The following is a 21,166-nucleotide window of genomic DNA, read 5'->3' on the forward strand; positions in this document are numbered from 1 at the left end:
TGATTATACAAAGAGGCTTTATTTCAGAGAAACAGTAAGTTGTTATATGTACGCAATAACTAACTGTGCTTACAGATTCAATTTCTGAATCTTTTCACAAGAAATTCTGCTCTTAATACAAAAAAATATTTATTTATACAAACCCCCCAAAAGACATCATAGTACAGAGTGCCAACATTTACATGTAAAGACCTTAGATGTCAAATCAGGTTTTCAGAGCAGTTTAAAAGTGGTTTATCACTTTTGATCGCATATAGTTTCTCATATAAACTCAACCTTTTAGATCTCTGTCCTTCAGAAGTTCATACTTTTAAATCGTTCTTTAAGCACATCGGAATCTTCATCACTATCTGTACTACTGAAGTTTGTATCAAAATCCAGTTCATCCTCCAATCCACTGCTCTCTTGGCTGGTTTTAGTAGTCTCCCTCTCAGTTCTGCCTTGTCCTTTGTCAATCCTGCAGAAAGCAAGATGGGTGTTATCACCACCCACTTCTGGAATTTAAACAAGAATGGGATGGAAGATAGAATATTCTCCCAATATTTCATATCAATATGGGATGAATGATGGCAGGAGGTGGGAAGAAGAAGGAGGAGGGGAACAATAACCTAAAGTTACTTTCACATTGAATAGCAAAGATATAGAACACAGTAAAGTACGTATTTTATACATCAAAAAGTATTTCATATGGAAGAGTCTGTGAAGGAAAAAAATAAATAAATTAACAGCTTGATCACCTAAGCAACTGCTGGACAGCTGTTGCTGTCCACAGTAAATTAAAGTGTTTTATGTATCATGCTCGGTAAAGAGACAGTCAAAGAATAAAAACCCCCAAAGTCTAATAAATATACTGTGGTAACTGTGCTCAATATCAGTCCTTGTTTAGTTTTTCTGTTCACTAGTAACTGAATCACCAAGTGACAGACAAAATGTAAACAGTAAGTTGGCTTATGCATATTTTATGATGCTCTACACTAAAATCTGTTTTGAAGTGCTTTGCTCTTAAGGAAGATGTGCAATTCACCCTTTGGTGTTAAAAGCCTTATCCGAGTACAACTTTTTTTGGCTCAGCCTCACTAACATCAGTAAGCACTTCACCCCCAGTTTCATAAGAAGAAAGTGAGGAAATTTACTCCTGCTGATTCCTGTTAGAATTATTCAGAATATGGCATAAAGTACAACAGGTTCTTGGCAATTTCCAAACAAGGTTTATTAAAAGGGGAAGAAACAGTGCAGTACTGAAACTACATAAACTATGAGGTACTTACGGAATTACTATTTCCTCTTCTTTTCCACATTTTGCACAAATTTCTAGTTTACTAGCACATGGCCGACAAATAATATGATAAGGATCTTTTACAGTCTTCTGGAGGCACTTCACACTGTGAAGAGAAAGAAAACATTATTGTGGACACATATCAAACATTCTGTGTTCAAACACAATACAGACATATTCTTCAAAAGAGGAACAACTTGTTTTATGCCAGTTTCAAGTAAAACAACCAGTGTTTCAACAAGTAGCACTATCAATATCATTGCCTTTTATCTCCCTCCTATACCTTTTTCAGGAAGAACTATTAAAACAAGAACTGAAAAAGAAACACTAAATCAAGAATTTTTATATTTGAAGTGACAAAAGAAAGGTTTCCATTCATTTCACTAGGTAGTGTTTATTTTTAAAGTTGCATAACTTCTTCTTCTGGTTTAATGATAAAAGCAGAATATGGTATAAAAAGGTACATGGATTTTACAAATAAAAAGCTTTCAGTTCAAACACTGCTCTTAAACTTATCAGCATAAACTGAGTCAGTGCTGGACTTTGTTTTCTATGAACACAAGCCTGCATGGAAAAGTATTCTCAACAAACCCAACCTAATTATGTAGAGGTTTTGGCCTATTCTTTTTCAAAATATGATAAAACCCTGTAGCAATTAAGCAATTTCCAAAATGCTATGGCTTAACATTGAGCTGATGTTTCTAAAGCCTTGTATCTTTGGAGAACGTAACCCAGAACAATATACTCCATGTAATGCAGCTGTCTTAGAAGTCACTTCTTGGTTCTCATGCCCTCAAAAGTAAACGAACTGTAACAGCAACAATATTAACGACTTTTTAATCTAATGAAGGTAAAAATAAAATACATCATCTACTCAGGGAACTGCACAAATACATTTACAGAACCTCTTCAAGCAGTTCCTGAGTATTTCAGAAGAATGCAACACACAAACACTGAGCAAGCTACTGTGACAAACCTGGCTGCATCACACACCACAGCCCAGCTGTGGTTTCTCTGGGTTCAGTGTTTCACTGCTGAAACACTCACTGGCTGTTCTGCTACCACAGGAGGGTAAGGACCTGAGCAAACAAGAAGTAAGCAGAGAGCATCTACTTTGGAAAATTAAAATAATGTATAGGTTTGTGATAGGTTAAAATATTTATCATCTCTGTTATGCACTTATACAAAACCACATAATACAGAACTGTGTGCAAACAATGCCAGCATTTTAATATTTAGGAAATTATAGTTTCTTACAGAAAAGGAGCAAAGATGCTGAGAGGTATTGAAATGCATGTATCGCAAACATTTGTGAAGTACAAAAGTTAAGAGATGTGCAGATTCCTCTAGTACTGACTTGAAACAAGGACTTAGAAAATTGTGTTACAACAGGTCCAGTTTGAATTTTTATTCAGGAGGACACACTGCAAGTCTTGGAAATTTCCAGGTCCACAGTTCAACCATTTTTAACAGCAAAGAGGGAAGCAGTTGCTTTTCCTCTGTGTTTTCTATCCAAAAGTTTAAGGTAAAAGAATAATGAATTAGAAAATTAATTTTAATTAATTAATACAAATTAAAAATTTTTTATTGCTTATATATTGTCACTGCAGACTCCAAATTTGAAAAATGTTACATAGTAGCAGCTCCTTAAGTTTCCAAAACAAGAATATTTTCCAAAAGTTCAAAAACTACATGATCAGCAATTAACACAAAGTATCTTAACTCACCATTTTTTAGGTTTTGATAGTAGTTTGTACTTGCTGAATTTTACTCGCCACTCCAAGATACCTTTGCAATGCTGACATACACCATCATGAAGCTTAGCATTTATTTTCTAAGTAAACAAATAAAAACAAAAATACATTGAAGATTTCCTACTGTAATAAGTATAATCTTGCTTAGAAAGCATTTCCACCAATCATATGATTAATACAGTATTTAGAAATATGTTTACTTGATCTTAACATTAATAATTTTACAAAACAGATTTAAGAATAAAAGAGCTTGGAAATATACCGTTTTTATCCAAAGAAGGCAACTCACAAGACTTAAGATTTAAGTTATTATTGCTCAAGTTATCACTATACTACATACTTCAAATAGCCTTAGGATTTTTTTCTCAGATAACAATAAAGTAGAATCCAAACACTATTTGCACTCAAACCATTCAATCCCTCTCTAACCCTAACCTTCTTTTATGAAAAACTAATACATTTTTGCTCTCATGTAACTAAGATAAAATCCTCAAAATGGTCATTTAAACAATAGAGTATTTTCAACACAATGCAAAATTTACCTTAAGATCTCCAAAACATTTTGGTTTACCTTGCTTAGAAATATAAAATGTCAATTTGCCAATACTATTTGTGCAAGAGAAGTTATTCTGAGATAGGAAGTAGTACCAAACCACACTGCCACCTTAAATAACAGGCAACAGGCATGTTCAACATAGTTTTATTTCTCCTCTACCTAAGAATGACAGCAGTAACATTATCTATCATATGGATGTTGTATTCATTCAGAAATTTAAAAAAGAAATTTCACAATTAAGAGATTGCATGTAATAAAAAATCATTGTGCCTTTTTTAGACTTAAAAATGGCTACCACACTAACATTACATTATTAAGATGGTCTAAACCACATCTACCTCTTAGAATACCTAAAAGTTCATTGGAATGGATTGTGTATTAATTTGGATTACAGTTCATGTTACTCTTTTTCAAATAAACCAAAAGTTCTATGAATATTCCACTGAGTATATTCTATGAATATAACATGTTCTGAAGTATTTTCCTGCTTTTATGACCCACAAGAGCTTCTCTCTACTCCACAAAGTTCTACTTCAATACATCAGATAAACAACAAGCCCAGTTTTAAAAATACAGTATCATATTCTATGTTTGTGGCAGAGAAAATGCTACTTTCAAGTGATAGTATAATCTGGGACTTGTTTTCCATTGTCTCCATTTTTACTAAACTTGCGCCATTTGGTAGGAGTTTTCCCCTGGTGTGGTTAACTGAAGGTGTGGTGCGCTCTGACAATTTCAGTTAAAATAAAACTATTTTCCACATTATCAATTACAGACTTTGCACGTTAAGAAATCAAAGAAACAAGGTTTTGCAGACTGCTTGAATATTGAATACAGAAAGGTGTGGTTCTGATGCATCATGAATTACATTTTCCAAGAAACACAAACATTTGGCTAATGTGTAAACTTTCTGAGAAAAGAAAATCATCAATAAGTTTTCAGCATCAGTAAGTTCTCCCTGTTAGAGGGCTCACAATTCAAACCACTGTGAGCACAGTGTTCAGTGTTTCAAAATTCATGCCATTCGAAGATAAGCCTTATTTTCAGTGCTTGACCAGCACTGAAGTAAGGCTCCAGTAAGCTTCTATCAACCTGCAAATTAACCTGAACTTTCCAGTTTTCCCTCTCACTCGCCTGACTTGCACTGATTGGTAATGCAGGAGGGGGGACAGACACAAACACTGTAATTTGTATTTCCAGGTGCTCTTTACTATTTTCTGCTATTTTCTAGGATTGCTAGGGCAAAATCCAATGAATATCAAAAGACTGCACTAGTTTAAGCTGAAGACAGACAGTTGTCTTTCCAAAGGCACTCCTGAATGAAAACCACCTCATTTCCCACAATACATCCTGACACAATAGCTGCCGGCTGGGGCCGGAGCTACAGTACCAAGTGATGGAGGGACAGGCTCAGCCATGAGTAAGGCACTTGGAATGCAAGAGGCCAGGCTCCGGACTGCATGTGGCATAAACAGTGCAGAAGAATGAAACAGAAACTACTTCACCTCTCATCTGAAGCAAAACCAAAGTTTGTCAAACAGGCAGCCTATGATAAATTCTGCTAAGTATCTGCTATAGAACAAGGAAATATGCAAAGCTATTATTAATGAAGATTTATAAAGCTATTCCCTTTCCCAATACACTTACCATCTGGCTCCAGAATACACAACAATCACACAGTGATTTCTTTTTCTTTTTTTAATCAGACTAAAACACTGGCCATCCTGAAAGCCCAAGATGACAAGGATGGAGGGGCAGCATAGCAGGGCTTAGGCAATCCAGGAGGTTCCTAGCACGCACTGATGACAACTTTCCAAGTGATTGAAGAGCCAATGAGAGGAGGTGCTATGCTGGACCTTGTTCTCACCAACAAGAAGGGGCTGGTGGGCAATGTGAAGTCCAGGGGCAGCCTGGGCTGCAGTGACCATGAAGCAGTGGAGTTTAAGATCCTTGGGTCAGTGAGGAGGGTGAGAGAAAGCTCACTGCCCTTGACTTCAGAGAGCAGTCTTTAGTGTCTTCAAGGACCTCCTTGGTAGAGTGCTGTGGGATAGAACCCTAGAGGGAAGAGGGGCCCAAGAGAGCTCGATGGTATTCAAGGATTGTCTCCTCCATTCTCAAGAGCAATGTATCCCTACAAAGAGGAAATCAAGGAAGAAAACCAGGAGGCCGGAATGGATGAACAAGCTCCTGGACAAACTTAAACATAAACAGGTAGCTCAGAGAGGGTGGAAGCAGGGAAAGGTAGCCTGAAAGGAATACACAGAAATTGTCCAAACAGCCAGGGAGATGGTTAGGAAAGCCAAAGCACCGGTAGAACTAAATCTGGCCAAGGATATCGAAGGTAACAAAAAAAAGTCTTCTTTAGGTACATCAGCAGTAAAAGAAAGACTAGGGAAAATGTGGGTCCTCTCTGGAAGGATGCCAAAGACCTCATTACTCAGGACAAGAAAAAGGGATTTGGACAGCAGGATCAAGTGCACCCTCAGCAAGTTTTCCCATGACACCAAGCTGTGTGGCACGGTCAACCCACTGGAAGGAAGGGATGTCATCCAGAGGGATCTGGACCGGCTTGAGAGGTGGGCCTGTGTGAACCCTGTGAAATTTAACTAGACCAAGTGCAAGGTGCTACACCTGGGTCAGAGCAATCCCAAGCACAAATACATGGTGGGTGGAGAGCAGCTCTGAGGAAAGGGACTGTGGGGCTGCTGGTGAATGAGAAGCTGGACATGAGTCGGCAATGTGCATTCACAGCCCAGAAAGTCAACTGTGTCCTGGGCTGCATCAAAAGCAGCGTGGCCAGCAGGTCAAGGGAGGTGATTCTGCCCCTCTGCTCCGCCCTTGTGAGACCCCTGGAGTATTGCATCCAGCTCTGGGGTTCTCAACATACGAAAGACATGAACAAGTCCAGAGATGACCCACTAAATTGATCACAGGGCTGGAACATCTCTCCTATGAAGACAGGGCGAGACAGTTTGGCTGTTTAGCCCAGAGAAGGATCCGTGGAGACCTCAGAGCACCTTCCAGTACGTAATGGGGTTATAAGAGAGGTAGAAGGGACTTTTTACAAGAGGATATCGTGACGCGACAAGGAGAAATTACTTCAAACTGAAAAAGAATAGGTTTAGATCAGATATTGAGAAAAATATCTGATCTGAAGGTGGTGAGGCATTGGAACAGGCTGCCCAGAGAAGTTATGAATTCTCCATTTCTCAAAGTGTTTAAGGCTAGGTTGTATGGAGCTCTGAGCAATCTGGTCTAGTGGAAGGGATCCCTGCCCACAGCAGTGGGGGTGGAACTAGATGATCTTTAAGGTCCCTTTCAACCCAAACCATTCTATGATTCTATAATCACATTTATGTGTGCCAAAAATCACATTTAGGATCCTGATCAAGGCATAAATACACCTGGATTTTTCAACCTTGTTACCTGCAGGACCATAAATCTTACACAGCTACTCAAAGAAATCACATAGCATCTGCTCAGAAGGTAACAAACTGGAAGAAAGAAAACAGCTTTTAAGTTCTAATTTCCTCCTTCTAACAGGCACACATACAGCCTCTTCCTCCCCCTCAGCAATTTCCTGCATTTTTTACTCAATGTTGACACTTCAAGTATGGGACAGTGTAGTTAATCATTGGCTCAGCACATCTGAATACAAGAGAGATTATGACTCTACAATCCCTCTACCAGACTGTGGGTTTAGAAAGTCAATAGAGAATGATGGATTGATGTAAAGCAGGCAATTACAGAGCTTAACCTTGACTTGTGTTTGTCTTTTACATTTATTTTGATCAGAAAAAAAAGTATGATATTTAAATGCAACTATTACTAAAACAAGTTGACAATTTACTGTGGTTTTTTACACTGAATACAATATTTTCTTTGACCAAAAAAAAGGTAATATACCACTTCCAAAAGCAATGCTGACTGAAGAAGTTTAAAGAAAGCTGTCCCTAATGAAAGATTTCAATAAGCTGTTTTTTCGGATTTTTGAAATCACTAAAGAACATGTGAGAGTAAGTTCTCCTAACAAACTGGAAGATAAACTTTTCTGGTTTCTCAGTTCCCAGTCAGAATGGGGAAGTCACCAGTAAAATCAAAGAAACCCCTCTGCTGCTTACTTTTCCTATTAATAGTCACCTACTATCCTATTATATTTTGTATATTGTTTAAACTTTCATGTACTCATATTTTCTTCTTTTGCCCATTTGCTTGCTTTCCTTTAAGGATATAAAAAACCAACAATCACACAAACAGCTGCATAAGGCTTGTCAACTTCATTATTCCCCTCCAACTTTTCTACCCAGCTTTTACACCCAAATAGGAGGTAGTGCTTGTGGTCTGAAATTAATTTCTTGGTGTGAAAACTACTTCAACAGGTTAGATTATGTTTCTGTCACAGCAGTTTTTCTGGGATTTTCTTTATGCTCATTTCCCTGTTTTAGACAATAGTGCTCTCTTTGCCATACTTTGCTTCAATGACAAGTGCAACTCATCCAGTGCTTACAGTAGGTCTATATATTCTCCAAAGAAATTACAGTTATGCAATACGTAAACAGACAGACATAAACAATCTTAACCTATGAAGTCACAAAATATTCCATGTGCACCCTATATACACACAGTGCTCACAAAACCTAATAATAAAACACTTAACATCCTGCCAAAAGCAGTTCAGAATGTATTAAAATAAACACATGCATCTACACCTACTAACTTGGCAAATAAAATAATCCCTAGCTTAAACTAGCATCAAAGCACTCACAAGCAAGGTGTAATGACAGGGCTTCAAAGAAGCTTCAGCATCTGTTTGTAAATTTCTAATTATATGTGAATCCATGAGTATTTTGATTTTCTCTATTGAAAGCAGACTCCTACTATTGAGCATACATCAGTAGTCTATTCTGCTGTAAATGAATGTAATGTTAATGCCACCCATAAATTTTCTTGTCAGAAACACAGGTGACACTGGTTCAATCAACAAGGATGAATGCAGCACTTCCGAACAATTGCACTTCTCAGAGAAACAAAACTCCCCAGGATTTGCAGCACATCACTATAAGGCAGTTATAGCAGATCAATGCAGACTAACAAATGTGAAACTGAGATGGCAGATTTCAGGGTTCTAAGACATATTTCACCAGCTGAAATTAAGTCTCCCGTAGAGCTTCACTTGCTCATATACTCTATCAGTGTTACTTGAAATTTCTTTTTCTACAGATACTTTCTCATCAAGTGTATTTCAAATGTTAATCAACACATGGATGTCTATATAGCATTTAAGGGAGCACTGGAAGGACTGTCAGTCAACTCTCAACACATAGCCCAGAAAGAATGGAAAACACACGAAGACACCCCCCACACACACACCCCCACCATATACACCTTGTGCAACCACTCATTCCCTCTCTCGCTCTCCCCACTACTTCCAAAGTTGAGTTAGAGTCCAGAACAGATGTTATATTTGCTCCTATTCTCCCTACATGAAAGGCTACAACCCAAGCCTGAAGGTACTTCTGAACACAGAATAACAGGGATAGCTAGAGAATAAACTTTAGCCTATCAAGCAACCATATGTTGCAGCAAGAGCATAAGCTAAAAACACTGCAACGCTGTTATCTGACAATTCCAGTTGGGCACTGGTTTATCTCTATCTCCCTTCTGTGCTTCAAGTCAGGATCACTGACTCAGCATTTAATCTCTATATTCACCTGCTCTGTTCCTACTGCCTTCCCACAGCCTCATCCACTGTCTCCAATGAAATAAGTTATTTATCCATATATCCAGCTGAAAATGTAGCAGACATCAACACAATGGTAAAGCTGAGGTTCAAAGTTAAAAACTGCTGAAATTTAGGCAAATGTGGATTATCATCTGGGTTGTACTTAATGAGAGGAAAGAAATGGAGAAAAAAATCAGTCATCGAGATGTAAATATGAATCACTTTGTGGTTTACCATCTTACTATAATGGAATTTTAAATGTTCTCATTGAATGATACCTGTTTTCATTTCTGGAACTACTGCAGCTTTCATGATGAATTATGTAATGTGCTTTACATAAAATGCATATTCATACAACATAATGTATATTCCTCACCTCAGTACTCCAAAGAGCTGTTCTGGAATATACTGTTTAAAGCAAACACCCATAAACAAATTCTAAGAGTCAATCACTAAGAACACAGTGTCTTACCCTGCCCTGGCTATTCATTCTTCAGCTCACTCTAAAATGTAAGCTTTCCCAGCACTGTTGTAGCAAATACAGTAGAGAGGCCGTGTACTTTGACGTGTGTTTCACTTCAACAAGCCTATTCCAGAGTAATGTTGTAGTAAAGACTAATCATTAGAGGAAAGATGGATCTTTTGGGATCTTTTGCAAGTAACCAGATCTATGGCCTTTAAGATTAGAAATGGCCAAGGTCAGTGACAGACAAAGAGCACAGAACCTTTCAAAAAACCACAAAACAACTGGATAATGACTGTCAGCAGAGGAAAGTCAAAATACTATTAGATCAGTTTCCTCTGCAGATACTGCTTCACCAAAAGAAGCAGCAATTACACCATAAATAACCACCTCAACTCCATACACTGTACAACCTGAAGCCACTGTAGTAAATATTCAATATTGGTAATTCAGAGGACAAATGCAGCAGGATCCAAATTTTAAGTTAATAAGCATTTTGTAGCCTTTAAAGATAGTATTGCATTGGACAGTGTGTAACAGTAGACAGGCCAAACACCAAAACAAAAAAAGCGTTTAACAGGGATTTACAGGAGATTGCTATCTTTCAGGAGCTCTGAGCATTCCTCTGATCTACTGAGCTAATGAGAGGAAGAGAGGAAGAAAGCCCCACTCCTGTATCAGTCCTTGTGACAGAATTTCTACTATTTCTTCTTTTCCCTCATCACACCTTGAACATCCATGGCACATCTGATCACTCAGGACTACACGAGACAGAGATGCAAAACTGTCACCATTCAGCATAGTCTGTATCTAAACTATGACATTAATCATGACTTAATCTTTGCTGGTCTAACTTCTTTACAAATTTCACAAACAGCCGAAACAGAACTATTGATTGTTATAATGACCTTTGTGTAACCCTGTCCTATTTCCAGCCAGGACAGGGTTAATTTTGGCAGTAGCCAGCAGGGGCATGGCTAGGACCTGGAGGTTATTCTGTACCACAGGAAAGGGGTCCCTTTAGTCAAGTAGCATGGTACAGCCAGGTATTGTCATGGTGAGCACTCACGTGTGAATCACTCATCTCTTGTACACTGTTATAAATATTGTTGCTGTTACTGGTTGTTTTCTTATTTCATTTACTGTTTCCAGTAAACTGTTCTTATTTTAACCTGTGATCTTCAGCTTTTTGTTGCTTCCAATTCCATCCTGCCAAAGGAGGAGGGGTAGGGGAAGGGAGGAGTGAGTGAGTGGCAAATGGTTTGGAGCATTTCAGTGGGAACACTAAATTGGGAGAATAACATTCCTAAACCACGACATTCCTTAGGATTTGAATTACTATATGACGGCATGCCAAAAGAAAAAAGCATCTCTTCCCCCTACCACACACACAACCTAACCCCAGGATAGGAAGCACCTTCTTTAAGACACTTCTTCCCTGTGCTCAGCCCTCTCCATGAACTGGCAGGATCAGAAAGAAAAGATAATAATTTGCTTGAAACAGAAAGGAAAAAGATACAAATTGATGGCCACAGTAAACCTTGGTTACATTAACAACTTACATTTATATGAGTACACGGTATTTTGTTCTATAGGATATAAAATATTTTAAAAGGGAAGAAAAACAGCCATGTGGGTATTAAAGTGATATTTTCAGTCACAAAACTGATGTCAGAATTCAGTTTCTCTTAAAAGACTTTTCTGATAGACCAGCTCTCAAGGATATTTTTGTGTATATATGTCATGGCTGGGCTTTGCGAACAAGGATTTGGGAAAGGCTCTACCCACATTTGCTACAAGCGCGCTGGTGGCTAAAAAGGCCAATATGAGATAGAAAAGTTTGGTTGCAAAAGGCACAGCAGAAAAACTCCTTAGGTGGTATTGGCAAGACACGGTTCTTTCTGCACTGTCTTTTCTCCTCGAGAGTGATCCTGCGTGTGTTCTCAAAGGAAGCAGCAGCGTTATAGATGGTGTGTCTCCAGACCTCCCGACTGGAGGCCAGAGTAGACCAGTTATGGTGATCAATATGGCCAAGGCTGAGATGTTGTTTCAGGGAGTCCTTGTATCTTCTCTTTGGGGCTCCTCTCTTGCGGCAGCCAGTGGCAAGTTCACCATAAAGCAAGATCTTAGGGAGGCGGTGGTCCTTCATCCTGGAGACGTGCCCTGCCCATCGCAGCTGTGTTCTCAGCAACATGGCCTCTATACTTGTGACTGCTGCTTGTTCTAGAACAGATGTATTGGTCACATAATCTGACCAGTGGATGTTTAGGATTGTACGGAGACAGCGTTGATGGAAGTGTCCTAGGAGTCACAGGTGGTGGCAGTAGATGACCCATGATTCGAATCCGTATAAGAGAGGAGACAGCACTATGGCTCTGTAAACACTGATCTTGGTACTTTTCTTCAGGTGTTTATTTTACCATACTCTTTTATGGAGTTTTCCAAAAGCACTATATGCCTTTGCTAACCTGTTGTCTATCTCCCCGTCAATCTTACCGCCCAAGGAGATGAGGCTACCGAGGTAATTAAACTGCTGGACTGATTTGAGCTCTGATTCACCAATGGTGATGTGGGGATGATGGAAGACTTCCTGAGGTGCAGGTTGATGGAGAACTTCTGTCTTCTTTAAGCTGACTTCCAGCCCAAAGAGCTCAGCAGCCTCAGCAAGGCAGGATGTTAAACACTGCAGAGCTGCTTCTGTGTGGGCAACAAGGGCGGCGTCATCAGCATAAAGCAGCTCCCGGATGAGATGGTTTAAGGTCTTAGTGTGGGCCTTCAGTCACCTCAGGTTGAAAAGGCTTCCATCAGTACGATATCGAATGTACATACCGTCCTGATCATCAAGGTCTGCCATGGCCCTTTCGAGCATCATGCTGAAAAAAATTGTGAACAGGGTTGGTGCAAGAACGCAGCCTTGTTTCACACCATTAGTTATTAGAAAGGGCTCAGAAAGTGCATTGCCATATCTGACTTGGCCGTGCTGAGCCTCATGGAGTGAGATGATCATTTTAAGGAACTTGGGGGGACATCCTACATGTTCCAAAATCTGCCACAGACCTTTTCTGCTCACAGTATCGAAAGCCTTGGTAAGGTCAACAAAGGTTGCATAGAGACCTTTATTCTGTTCCCTGCACTTCTCTTGCAGTTGTCTGAGAACAAATACCATGTCTGTGGTACTCCTGTTGGCTCTGAAACCACATTGGCTTTCAGGTAGAATTCCTTCTGCTATAGTGGGTATTAATCTGTTCAAAAGTATTCTTGCCAGGATCTTGCCAGCAATGGAGAGCAGAGTAATACCACGGTACTTCTTATACAAGGTGATGATGACTGCATCACAAAGGTCCGATGGTAGTTTGCCTAGTTCCCAACAGCACACCAAAAACTCGTGAAATTTAGCAAGAAGTACTTGGGCCCCATGCTTCCAGACTTCAGGTGGAATTCCATCAACCCCAGCTGCCTTGCCAGTTTTCACCTGCCGTATGGCCTTGAGAGTTTCTCCCAAAGTGGGGGTAGTATCCAATTCATTCTTCACTGGTTGTTGTGTGATGGACTGAATTGCTGAGTCTTGAACTACATGACTAGTACTGAAAAGAGTCTGAAAGTGTTCAGACCATCGATTCAGAATGGAGGTTTTATCTGTCAGAAGCGTTTGACCATCTGCACTGAGTAGAGGGCTTTGGACCTGGTATGTAGGCCTGTATGCTGTTTTCAGGGCCTCATAGAATCCTCTGTGATCACCCGTATCTGCACATAATTGAATCTTTTCTGCTAGATCAATCCACCACCCGCTCTGGATGTCACGGAGTTTCTGTTGGAGCTTGCTGCATGCAAGACAAAAGGCTGCTTTTCTTACATGACAAGATGGCTGAGCAAGGTGTGCTTGGTGAGCAGATCTCTTTTTCCTCAACAATTCCTGGATCTCTTGATTGTTTTCATCAAACCAGTCCTTGTTCTTCTTGAAGGAGAACCCTAAGGATTCTTCAGAGGACTGCAGGATGCTATTTTTAATAGGTTGCCAAAGTGTTTCAGGAGAGGGATCTATAGAATGATTTTCAAGCCTAGTTTGAAGATTTGCCTGGAATCTGTCTCTCACTGTGGCTGTTTGGAGATTGTTAACTTGGAGCCTCCTCCTTGGAATACCACCCCTTATAGGTGTGAACTTAAATTTACAACTGAAGTTAAATTTACAATGCACAGGGCAATGATCTGTTTGGCATTCTGCACTGGGTATCACATGGGTATGATGGACATCATGAACATCACACTGTCGCACCAAGACATAATCAATGAGGCGCCAATGCTTAGATCTAGGATGCATCCAGGTTGTCTTCAGACTATTTTTATGCTGAAAGATAGTCTTAGTGATGGTGAGCTGTTGCTCTGCACAGAATTCTAGCAGAAGTCGACCATTATTGTTGCAGTTTCCAACACCATGCTTGCCTAAAACTCCTTTCCAGGTTTCAAAGTTCTTTCCTACTCTGGTATTGAAATCACCAAGGATTATGATCTTATCATCTGTGGGAATCTTTTGGGTAAGGTGGCGCAGGTCAGTATAAAATTTATCTTTTTTGGCAGGGTCAGCTTGGAGAGTTGGGGCATATATACTAAAGAGGACAACATGTTGCTTGTTGTGTAGTGGAAGGCGTGGGGAGATAATGTGATCAGAATGACCCATTGGCAGATTTTCAAGTTTAGGAACAATGGAGTTTTTAATCATGAAGCCAGCTCCGAAAGATGCCTTTCAGTTCTGGGTTTACCTGACCAAAAGAGAGTATAACTGGCACCATGTTCTCTAAGGCTGTTTTCCTCATGGAGACGAACCTCACTGAGAGCAACAATGTCGATGTCGAGATGTGACAGTTCATGGGCAATTAGGGCAGAAGGGCGCTCAGGATGTCCACTATCCACAGCATCAAGCATGGTTCTGATGTTCCAGCATGCGAATGTCAATTTGGGTACACCTTTGAAGGCAGGTGTATGCCTTTGTTTCTTAGACTTTGTTTGACCGCATCAGAAATGCCCTTTGGCCGCAGTTAATCAACTGGGTGAAGGGTGGCTTTGGTTAGGCCACCGTTTCTAGGCCCCTCTCCGTGTGGAGCAAGCAGTACTGTCCTTGAAAAAGGCTGCTTGGTCATTCAGGATGCTGCCGAAAGAGACTGTCGTCTCCGGGGTCAGTCTCAGGTGACCAATGTACTGAACCGCCTGTATGCAGGGTTGGGTCTGTGGCTTCCAGTGCACCTTTCACCTGCCATTTCGACCTTCACCTGTTGCTACAGGGCTTTAAAAATGTGGATATCACCCTCGAGCCTGCGCAGTGGATTTTTTAGGTGAGATGCAGCAAGCACAGAACAGGACGCACCCTTGAATCCTAAAGTTCATCTGCCAGGGCCTAGTGAGCTTGGATGGTGACAGTGAGGTCCTTAGGATGTAGGTTTAATTAGAGTATCCTTCTCTTGGATGGATGGCCTTACAGGGCTAAGAGAGCTCCATCTGCCTGGGTTTGAAATTAGAGTTGTCCTCCTAGGATGACTGCCTGAAGGTGTGTGTGCATGTAGCCGGACAGGAAAATACTCTCCTATCAGAGTTCATGCAGTGAATCACTCAATAAATAATACTGTCACTGCTTAGAGTCCCAGGAAAGCAGCCCGTTGAGCCTGAAGAACCAGTTCTACAACATCTAAACGAACAACCAAAACAAACACACACAAAACCCAAATCTCCCTTTTTGGTGTCATGGCTTTAACCTACTATTTTCTTCCCCTTACTACAGCCCAGTAAGGTTCAGTTAAAGGAACACTGCCATGACAGCAATAGCACCAGATAAGTCTCTTCTACAATGCTCATTTCTATTTTGTCTCATTAACCTTTCCAGTTTACCTTGCAAGAGGAAACACCCTCCCTTGGTGGTGGTACTCAGTCACACTACTTGTCTTCATACCCTCCCACAGTGCTAGTATGTTACCACAACTACAAGCATGAGTGTGTTCCAAGAATATATTGTAAACCATTTCCGCTTCCTTGCTTAGAAACAAAATACACAAAATAGTCTTCTGTAACAACAGTGTAAAGATATCAAACCATGGTAACGCGTGGGAAAAGCACTGACAGAATAGCTTCTTATGTAACCAATCAGAAAAGATGCTTCAGGTTTTTTTTAAGAAATTAAAGCAAACGTGAGTCAGTTTAAAGTCTCAAAAGTATACTAAGTGAAGCTCAAGATTTATATCGATGATGGGGGAGTTGTTCAAACTAAACTCTGAAAACTTTAAGATCCCTGAAGTATGACCATATAGTTACAAAGCTTGAGAAGTCCAAGCACCTTTCAGGAACTCACATGGATAACACCGCATGGAACGTTTAATTACTGCACTCACTGCACAAATGTAAGTGCTTTATTTCAGTCTTCCTCTTAATAATTCTTTGGCTTAACGAGGTACTTTCATGTCACAAACACGATTCAAGTTTCACACCACACATCTGTGACAGCTTACTCAAGCGCCTTGTTCCGATCACTCCGTTAGCATCACTGTGTCTGGTTGGGGCAGAGCAGGGTGAAAGGTATCTCCAACACTATAACGAAGAAGTGCCTCGGCCTCCACTGCCCCGTGACTTCGTCTGCAATCCCGAAGTTTTCCAGGACCCGGCACAGACCTCACAGGGGCAGGCCGTGGCTCCACAGGCCGCAGAGGGCCCTGTTCATAGTTTCGGCACCAAACCCTTTCCACCGCTCCGCCCTCAGGCGCTCCGCCGCCTCCGGAGGGGTCCCTTCTCCCGCTGGGACCCCTCCACATCCCCTGGGCCGCCCCCGCCTACCTTGAGCCGGGTGCTCGTGTCGTACTTGTCGTTCCTAAAGGCGTGGGCGTTCTGGTGGCGCTGGGGCCGCGTGCGGGACACGTTCCCCCGCTCCGAGCTCATTCCCGGCCGATCCCCTGCCCCGGAACCGCCCCGCGGCCCCGGCGCTCGCACACGCCCCGCCCGCGGCGCTCCGCGGCCTCGCCACCGCCCCCTCCCCCCGCGCTCAGGCGGAGCCTCCTCGGCCGGGGCAGCGCTGCGGCTGCGCCCCATTGGCGCTGCGGCCGCCGAAGCCCCGCCCCGGCCGCCCCCGGCCGCCCCGGCAGCCGCCGCGCCGGTGCAGTCTGCGGGCGAGGCCAGGCCGGCGTCGCTCCCGAGGCCGCGCGGGGCGGGCTCAGCGCTGCCAGGGCCGCGCGTTCTCTGCCGTGGAGCTGCGGGCGCGGACCGGGGCGCTGAGGGCCGCCCCCGCCGCGCCGTTACTCAGCACAGCCGGCACTCCCCACCCCGCCGGCCCGGCAGCCGGGACAGCGCGGGGCCGCCGGGCGGAGCGCCAGGTGCAGGTACGGATTCGCCTCCCGTGGCGGCGGTGCGGGAGTGGGCGGTGTGGTGATGACCCGCCGCCCGGTGCGTGGGCGAGCCGTCCCCCCGCTCGGACCCGCGGTCCTTCCGCGCCGCCCGGCGCAGGCGTGAGGCGGGCCCGGGGCGGGCGGGAAGGTCTGCGGCGCCCACCGCATTTGCTTGGCCAGGGCGGCGGCGGTGGGTCTGAACCGCGCGGGGAGCAGCCGGCCCCGGCCGCCCTCCGGCTGCTTCCCCCGGGTGTCACCGCCGCAGCGTCCGGGGCTGTTTCGACGCTCCAGTCTCCGTGGTCTTGCCCTGGACGCCTTTGTTGGAAACCAGCTCGGTGGCTTGTGACACGCTTGTTAAAGCCTGGCTCTTCTCAGGTCTAAACAATTGTCCTCGTGTTACTGCTGTGGACTTCCGAAGTCCTTTTCAGATAGAGACACCTGAGGAATTCATTTAGTTCTCTCCAGCCTGATGTAATTTGTTCCCTCAGTTTCTGCTGTTGAGGGTGGGAGTGACGCTGGCGTTAAAATTGCTCTCAGGTATTGTTAATTTGAAAGTTTAAAGTGCTTGGTCAGGGATTAGGTTGGAAATTTGGTGACTGCGGAAGTGAGAACGGAGCCCCCTGAGCGCAGAGCGGTGTCAGAGGCGGAGCTGCGGGTTCGTGACCGCCCGGCGAGGGCGAACGCCGAGGTGGAGGGGCCGAAACACGGCGGGCAGGGGGCTTTAGCAGAGCAGATCCGTGGGGCAGAGCCCTACTTTGGAGCGTGCAAGGCATTATGCAATTGACTTAATCCCGGAGTTGTCTGTCTGGGACCTTTAGAGAGTTAGTTTGTTTTCTAGGTGATAAGGAATGTCTGGATTTTTCAGTTAGTGTTTCCTGTATTCCTTTTCTTTTTCCAACTGTGCCATTGGGTTTGAGATATACAATGTAACCAGCAGCAGGCGAATAATATCCCCATATACGCTAAACTAGCTACAATTTGTGAGAGTAGTAAAGCTGTTTATTTCTTTAGAATCAAATTAAGCAAAATGAAGTTTTGGTTCTGTGAGGCTTCTGTGTTTTTATGTAGGTTACTTTGCTCTTTGAAAACTATCTTAAACAGTTACTTCACAGTATTTCTTGGTATGGCTTTTTCATTATTGAATACACTTCCTTTGTATTGTTTTCCAGAGCTATTGTATATTCTTTCTTAATATTCTGTAAACTTAATCCTTTTATATAATACTTAATTAGATAACTGTTGAAGTAGTTAAAGGATGGCAATCCTTTAGAAGGATGACTATCCTTCTGTTCCATTTTTTATTTAAAGCAGATGTTGAAGTAAATATTTAAAGTGTACTTCAGTAGTGACTTGACCTCAAGTTTTCATTTCATTGTGTTTAATGAAAGTGTGAGGGGAAAATACTTTAGAATTTCTTGTTCCAGTAATATATGATAAAAAATAATAATTAAAAAACCCCCAAACAAACAAAAACCACAACAAAAAACCACATACAAACAACAGCGAAGCAAAAAAACCCCAAAATTTTAATACCTTGCCTGGTACAGTTAGTGCAACACTAAAATTACAAACCAGCAGCTATATTTACAAGTTTGACTTTGTTCTTGTGAATAGTTCCTATGAAAAATGTAATTTAATTTAACTATACAATTAGAATAATTTGTATTTAATGTAAATATAAGATTTCTAGATAAGTGTTTACAAGGGTTGGGCTTTTAAGGCTAATATGTGGTGAAGTACTCAAAGATGTGAATAATAGGTTCCACCTTCTTGTTACAATTTGCAGAGAGAGGACAGGAGTAATTGCTTATATGAAAGAACTACATTTGTGTTATCATAGGAATCACCAGATAAGAATTTGAGGTGTGCTTTAAGATTAGATAGATGTTTTCCCCTTCCTTCTGTCAGCCTTTATGAGAAGGTTAATTACCAAAGAACAAATGGAAATGACTGCCTGTGGGCAGTTTTACATTTGTAATTTTATGTGTTACTTCATTATTCGTAAGAGGGTGAAAGAGATAAAATTGATAAAATGACCTGGACTTCCTTTTAAAGGCTATCGCAGAAGGGATGGGTGATGCCACTTGGGTCTGTTTTATTTCTTAGCCTCTATCACTGCAATAAAAGAAGTGTATCAGCTTTCTACAGTTTCTTCCACAAAATTTTCCTACTTAATTAATTTGAAGAATGCAGTACAATTTTAAAAGGGATGTATGTTTCTCTTATAATGTTCTTTTTGTTGTTAATATATTTTACCAGCAGAAGAAACTGTGTTTGCAGCACAGCACTGGCATCCTTATTATTGAAATGTCAAATAGAAGGTGAGATAGTTATGCTGTTAGGATGTGTTGACCTCAGAGTCTGATGATGCTACTCTGATGAGCACAGAGATTTACATCATTCATGCTCAGAAAGTGTTAGACTTAGGTGTGCACAACATGTCTTAGTCAAATGAGTCCCATTAAAGTTACTCATCCATACTAGTGGAACTGTATGCTTAAGGTAATTTATAGTCAGAGTTGGTTTTGCCCTGGTTTCAGTAAGAGCTCAGATTAGGCATAGATCAAGCCCACTTGTTATTGATTTTTAATGCAACATCACATGTAGTGTCTTGTTTACTTTTCATGAATTATATTTTAGACTGGTTTTGTTGACCTCCAAAGGTTTTACCAAGGCTGGGTGGTGTTAAATGAAAGGGTTTTTGTGACTTTTCTTATAGTTTTTACCATAATAATTTCTGGATGGAGGAATCATTAGGAAATCATGTTTTCTAACATTAATATAAAATAACAAGTCAAATTATAAAACAATAATATCAAAATAACACTATTGGTGAAGTAATGTTAAGTTTAATCCCCCATTGAAGTGTCTGAGCAGAATAACTTTTGAAGAAAGATAATCCATGTTTGGTTGACATTAAATTATGACATCTGCTGGATAACTACTAGGCTGAAATGCTGATTCAGTTGAACTTTAAGACAGCAATAGCAGAATTACTCTATACACCCTGGAGACTCTCTTACATCCTGGTTCCATTCCAGATCCGGAGGTTAAGAACACACTTATGTGAATACAATGAATGACAAACCAGTTCCAGTATAATAGAAACATTGTTTGCATTTAGTTGAAGGTATCCTCCTGAGGGAGTTCAGCAGGTGTTTTGTGTCAGATTTGTTCAGTTAGTGATGCTAGGGATCTGCTGTTTTTCTTGGGTCTTCTAAGTGAAGAAAGCAGCACGTGTGTTCTAAAGAAAAGAATTATTGTTAACCATGATTTAGATGGAGAATTACTCTAGAATCAGAATCTTCAGTTACACTAGACAGATCTGCCATTGGATTAAAATAACAATATATAAAGTCTGCATTGGTCTAGCACAGGGGAGAAATAATGCTTCATCCGTGGTCTTCAGCATGTCATTTTCCATATTGTGTGATAGCCCACTTTTAGCACATCTAAGCTATCTTGGGGCACAGTACCACTTCAGCTGGTTAACTGTGGTTACTGCAGTGCTGCCCTGGGCATGAATGCCATCAGCCAGCTTCCAGTCTTCTGAGATTACTTTGACAAATAGCAAATATTTTCTGAGTTAGATCATATTTGTAGTGTTGCTAGGCTGTTTATAGTTACAAATAATGTAAACTGTTCTAATTCTTTCTGACAAGTGGATTGGGAAGAAGTTATCTGCAGCTATCATAGTATGCAGTATACTGTATACGGTGCAATCTGCTGTTCCCAGGCGCAGAAACAAGCTATTTATACCTTACTTTTGTAAGTACATATTCTCTTACATTTTTCAGCAAAAAAAAAAAAAAAAATCAACCTCTTACAATAAAGTAAAATATCTAACTTGCCTTCAGCTTTTCTGAGAAGGTGGGAAAACTCACTTGGAACAGATCCATTTAATAGTTTCTCTTAGAAACAGAAGTATGTTTGAATATTGGCTCATAAGTAGTTCTTGGATGAAAAACCTATTGAGGCATCCTAGGAGTTTCTCTGGACTGTGAACATGAACTTACTAAGTAGAGGTGAAAAAGTGC

The 21,166-nt window shown here is 41.4% G+C and overlaps 2 protein-coding genes across 5 annotated transcripts in view; one reads left to right on the forward strand and one right to left on the reverse strand.

Annotated features, from left to right (window-relative positions):
- CUNH9orf85 (chromosome unknown C9orf85 homolog) lies at nt 1-17,222 on the reverse strand. Of its 2 annotated transcripts, none has more exons than XM_027752163.2 (4): nt 16,585-16,746; nt 3,004-3,110; nt 1,269-1,382; nt 1-457 (listed from the first exon to the last, which is right to left on the reverse strand). In XM_027752163.2, exons 1-4 carry the CDS (start codon nt 16,684-16,686, stop codon nt 295-297), a joined length of 486 nt encoding a protein of 161 aa, XP_027607964.1. In that variant the 5' UTR covers nt 16,687-16,746; the 3' UTR covers nt 1-294. The 2 variants fall into 2 exon arrangements, with proteins under 2 accessions (XP_027607964.1, XP_039240757.1); XM_039384823.1 differs by lacking the exon at nt 1-457 and adding an exon at nt 2,253-2,355 and having other exon boundaries at nt 1,302-1,382; nt 16,585-17,222.
- ABHD17B (abhydrolase domain containing 17B, depalmitoylase) overlaps nt 16,814-21,166 on the forward strand; it is a 16,188-nt gene continuing 11,835 nt past the window's right edge. For 2 of the 3 annotated variants that reach the window (XM_027752161.2, XM_027752162.2), the window contains exon 1: nt 16,827-17,123. The gene's annotated coding sequence lies outside the window, so the exon portion shown is untranslated. Of the gene's footprint in view, nt 17,124-21,166 lie in introns of all 3 variants that reach the window. The other variant, XM_039384822.1, reaches the window with a different exon arrangement.

The sequence above is a fragment of the Pipra filicauda genome, unplaced genomic scaffold (assembly GCF_003945595.2).
Source record: "Pipra filicauda isolate LSUMZ 115617 unplaced genomic scaffold, ASM394559v2 scaffold37_size4185640_pilon, whole genome shotgun sequence".
NCBI classification, from domain to species: domain Eukaryota; kingdom Metazoa; phylum Chordata; class Aves; order Passeriformes; family Pipridae; genus Pipra; species Pipra filicauda.

Excerpts from the sequence above, each read along its gene's own strand:
- CUNH9orf85 (XM_027752163.2), bottom strand. The coding sequence starts at position 16,686 with ATGAGCTCGGAGCGGGGGAACGTGTCCCGCACGCGGCCCCAGCGCCAC. Across the intron at positions 3,111-16,584 it reads ACACGAGCACCCGGCTCAAG|AAAATAAATGCTAAGCTTCA; the intron begins GTAGGCGGGGGC and ends TTGTTTACTTAG. Across the intron at positions 1,383-3,003 it reads CTATCAAAACCTAAAAAATG|TGTGAAGTGCCTCCAGAAGA; the intron begins GTGAGTTAAGAT and ends TTCTCTTCACAG.